Raw genomic sequence first — 4,498 nt, forward strand, 5'->3', positions numbered from 1 at the left:
TCTAAGTTTAATAGTTATGGAACCATAACTTAGGACAGCATTTGTCCTAATTGAAACATATATATATATATATATATATATATATATATATATATTTATATATGCACTTTCTTTATTAAGACTATTACTCCTTATCATCCAATTCTAAGAAATTTCCAGATAAAATCTGACTTACGTTCTAACATATCAATCGTATATTTTGGGCTCAATTAGAATCATTGTGACTCAATTTCGATATTTCAAGTCCTGAGATAATGTCCTAAAGAAGAGGGGAAGCTCTTGCAATTTGTATTCGCAGAAGCAGACAAGTCTCCATTAATTTCGCGTCTGTCCAAACCCAAAACTGGCTTGTCTTCGGATTTCGATTTCCGTTCCGTATGGTCCGATGTTGTCCTCTATAAAACCCCAGACCGTATCGTACTCCCATGAAGCCTCTCGTCCGCCGAGGTCGTCCCCGCCAACACACGGCCTCGTGTGGGCTTCGCGCGGCCCTTCCTCCTCTTATGGCCGCCGCCATCTCCTCCTCTTCCGCCGCCGCTCACCGCCTCTTCTGCTCTCCTCCACCGTCTGTCCGCCCCTCCGGGCCCTCCTCCCCCTTGTTCCTTTCTTTCCTCCTCAAAGCCTCCCTTAAACCCCGCTCTTCTCTCCGTCATCGCTCCCTTCCTCCCCTCTCCGCTTCGTACGCCGATGACGTCTTCGCCTTCGACGACAAACCCCGCGAGGAGTGCGGGGTCTTCGGCATCATCGGCGATCCGGATGCCGCCCGGATATGCTACCTGGGTCTGCACGCCCTCCAGCACCGCGGACAGGAGGGCGCTGGCATCGTCTCCTCCGACGGCACCGCTCTTCACTCCCGCACCGGCCTCGGCCTTGTCTCTAAGGTTTTCTCCCGGTCTTCTGAGCTGGAGCCCCTGGTCGGCTCCGCCGCCATCGGTCACAACCGCTACTCCACGGCCGGTGCCGCCTCTGCCCTCGCCAACGTCCAGCCCTTCGTCGCCGGCTACCGCTTCGGCCAGCTTGCGGTCGCCCACAACGGGAACCTCGTCAACTACGACTCTCTCCGTTGCGAGCTCGAGTCCAAGGGTTCCGTCTTCAACACCTCCTCCGACACTGAGGTTATTCTCCATCTTATCGCCACCTCCTCCTCCGGCCCCCTCCTCGCCCGCATCGTCGAGGCCCTCGAAGAACTCGAGGGCGCCTACTCCCTCGTCTTCCTTACCGCCGACAAGCTCTTCGCCGCCCGAGACCCCCATGGTTTCCGCCCTCTCGTCATGGGCCGCCGCTCCAACGGCGCCGTCGCCTTCGCATCAGAAACCTGCGCGCTCGGCCTCGTCGGTGCCGAGTACGTGCGAGAGGTGAACCCCGGGGAGGTGATTGTCGTCGACAGCCATGACATGTCCATCAACACCTCTTGCCTCTTGTCCAAGAAACCCCGCAAATGTTGCGTCTTTGAGCACGTCTACTTCGCCCTCCCCAACTCTGTCGTCTTTGGCCACCCGGTGCACGCTGCCCGCTACAACTTTGGCGCAGCCCTTGCCCGCGAGTCCCCTGCCCCTGGGGCTGATATTGTGATTCCGGTCCCTGATTCGGGATTCTTTGCTGCACTCGGCTTCGCCGAGGCCTCCGGCCTTCCCTTCCGGCAGGGTCTCATTCGCTCCCACTATGTAGGCCGCTCCTTCATCGAGCCGAATCAGGAGGAGCGCAACCTTGCCGTCAAGCTCAAGCTCGCGCCAATCGATGGCATCCTCGAAGGAAAGAGTGTCGTTGTAATTGACGATTCAATTGTAAGGGGAACCACCTCGTCCAAGATAGTTCAGCTCATCAAGAACACCGGAAAAGCTCGTGAGGTCCATATGAGGATTGCCAGCCCGCCGATCGTTGGCTCCTGCTATTATGGTGTTGACACACCAAGAGCCGAGGAGCTCATTTCTAATCGCCTAGATGTGGAGGGGGTGAGACAGGCACTTGGGAGTGATTCACTTGCCTTTCTCTCGCTTGAGAGTCTAAAGGCAGCATTTGGGGATGAGGCCTGCAAGTTCTGCGATGCATGCTTCACTCGCAAATATCCAGTGCCACCTAGGGAGCATGAGATCTTCAACATGGTCGACAAGTGAGGCTTTTCTTTCTCTATTGAGATAGAAGCTAATTTTGAAGTTATACAATGAAAGAGAATATCATATTTCTTTTTCCGTATTTACTACCTTTCTCCTTCGTCTCTATGATATAGGGATATTAGTGGCATGAGATTTTGGAGAGAACGAATTACTCATAGCTGTCATTAGTTAGGCTATTTATAAAATTTAGCATCAACTTGTTTTTATTCGATTGATGAGGGTAACTTTGAGGAAAATCCTCCCTCCTGTATAAATAGGAGAGGAACATATTAATACATTCAAGTTTTTTCAATAAAGTTTCTTCAATAAAACTTCTTCAATAATTCTTCTTATCTTCTATTCTTTCTTACAAATACATGTGAGGTCGCATAATTTTTTGACTTGGTTTCAGCAATACAAGATTCTTTTCGGGTTTGTATGAACTTCAGTTTTGTTCTCAGTTGTTTGGGACGCAATCTTTTAGTGGGCATGCTGATCATTTTGGAACAAGTGTGCAGATTGGTGGAATATTTGACAGGTCTGCTTTGTTTTCTGTGGTGTGGACTGGCTGCAATGATTAATCAGACAACTCTTGGACTAAATTGTTAAGATATTAGTTTCTGTTATGTTATGTATCTTGGGAATTTTTTGTTATTTTATGCCTCAGATATGAGTAATCTATTATGCAAGATATACCGCGAAGAGAACTTCAATTTTACTATTTGTCGTTTGTAAGCTTTTGTTCTCTGTTCAAAATTATTGAGTTGGAGACCTGATATTGAACTGAAGATGATAGAAGTGGAAAGTTACAGGCCTCTATGACTCATAGTAAGGCTTTCTTTTTAGTTTATATCCTTGATTATTATGAAATCCCTCTGTTCAAGCTTTTCTCTGCAGATTCAGGAACCAAGAAAGGAAGCAATTGTAAGCTATGGCTTTGTACAGTAGTTAAAGCAGTCCACTCACAGTGACTTTTTTCCATTATGACCCACTGACTATGATGCAATCCTCATGGTTCTATCTATGTGAGTAGTGTTCCATAGCTTTGGTTGTTGAGTTTTAAGGTTTCCCATTAATGCTTAGGTGACAATTTGTAGCGGTTATAATTTTACTGGCAGCAATATATATCATTTACTCATGTTAAATAAATTGCTGATTTTAATTGTTTTACGTGGTATTAGTGATAGTATACTAATATTAAAATTTGGTTGGCCTCAGTACTTATCGGTATCATAATTTTAATTTGGTCAAGTACTTGCCAACTCTAGTTTCTATAATTGCAATGGTACAGAAGGCTAATGATGGCTTTGATGCTAATCGAGGGTATCAAGATGAATCCAAATTTAGGCTGTACCGAATTATGGGAATCAAGTCTGAACATTCATTTTGTAGGCTCTAATGTATGACTAGTTACCTGTCAACCTGTATTTAGATGAGGGTTCGCCTGTGTCTTTTTGGAGCTTGCATGATGACAAGATAAAAGGGGCACTGCCTGTGATCAATACACCAGACTTGGCCATTGTGCTTCCTGTGTATATTAAGTATGAAGTTTGAGACTGGCATGTTGTTACCATTGACATCTCTATAGACACTAATGCTACTTCTATTAGATATTTTTTGTCTTGCTACTTCTCATTCAGCTTATTTAGCAGGAACTATCTGCATTTAGAGATTAACACAACTGTTACTTTTGTGTCTAATATAGTCATTTGTTCTGTGAACACACTTGTTGACATCATAAAATAATCCAGATTGGTTGTGTGAGAATTGCCATCCATTCAGCAATGTACCATGACACTATGCCACCTACTTTTTTCCTATCTCTGCAGCTACTGTTTGATTGCCACCTGCTATTCCTACTACATTGATACACAAAAATAAGCCTCATGGCACATGATTTCTATTGCAGTTACGGATCAGTGTAAGTCCTAAACTTATAGATAAATTCTTTATCTTATCTTTTGTTCTTGCAATAATCTCCTACCTTGTTTTTGATCTTGGTCGCAATAATATTGCATTCTTTTGCATGTTCGACAACATGAATTTAAGGAATTCTGATTATCATTTGGATGGTAGGATTTTCTTTCAATTAAATGAACTTACTCATGCAGATCATCTGGTAGGATTCTTTCCCTCTTTAATTAGAGTGTTATCATGGGTTAATCAATTCTAAAAGGTTTTTTTATTCATGTAGTTGAACTTATTCGATGGAAATAATCTCATAATCATGGTCGATATTCTACTTCTCATTTTTGGTGTGTATTCTCTGGCAATAAATATTATACATTCTTGTGAATACTATAATAATTTTATGAGGCATTCCTTTAATTACCTGGATGTGTGTTCTTGTGGATACATGGAGATAGCAGTTGAAATGATTCAAGTCAAATACAGAACGCTGTAAT

At 44.2% G+C, this 4,498-nt stretch overlaps 1 protein-coding gene across 1 annotated transcript; it reads left to right on the forward strand.

Moving 5' to 3' along the window:
* Positions 1-503: 503 nt before the first annotated feature.
* Positions 504-2,114, forward strand: LOC103973759 (amidophosphoribosyltransferase, chloroplastic-like). The gene has a single exon (XM_009388405.2). The coding sequence runs from the start codon at positions 504-506 to the stop codon at positions 2,112-2,114; it is 1,611 nt and encodes a 536-aa protein (XP_009386680.2).
* Positions 2,115-4,498: the final 2,384 nt, after the last annotated feature.

This window comes from Musa acuminata, chromosome BXJ3-11 (assembly GCF_036884655.1).
Source record: "Musa acuminata AAA Group cultivar baxijiao chromosome BXJ3-11, Cavendish_Baxijiao_AAA, whole genome shotgun sequence".
Taxonomy (NCBI): domain Eukaryota; kingdom Viridiplantae; phylum Streptophyta; class Magnoliopsida; order Zingiberales; family Musaceae; genus Musa; species Musa acuminata.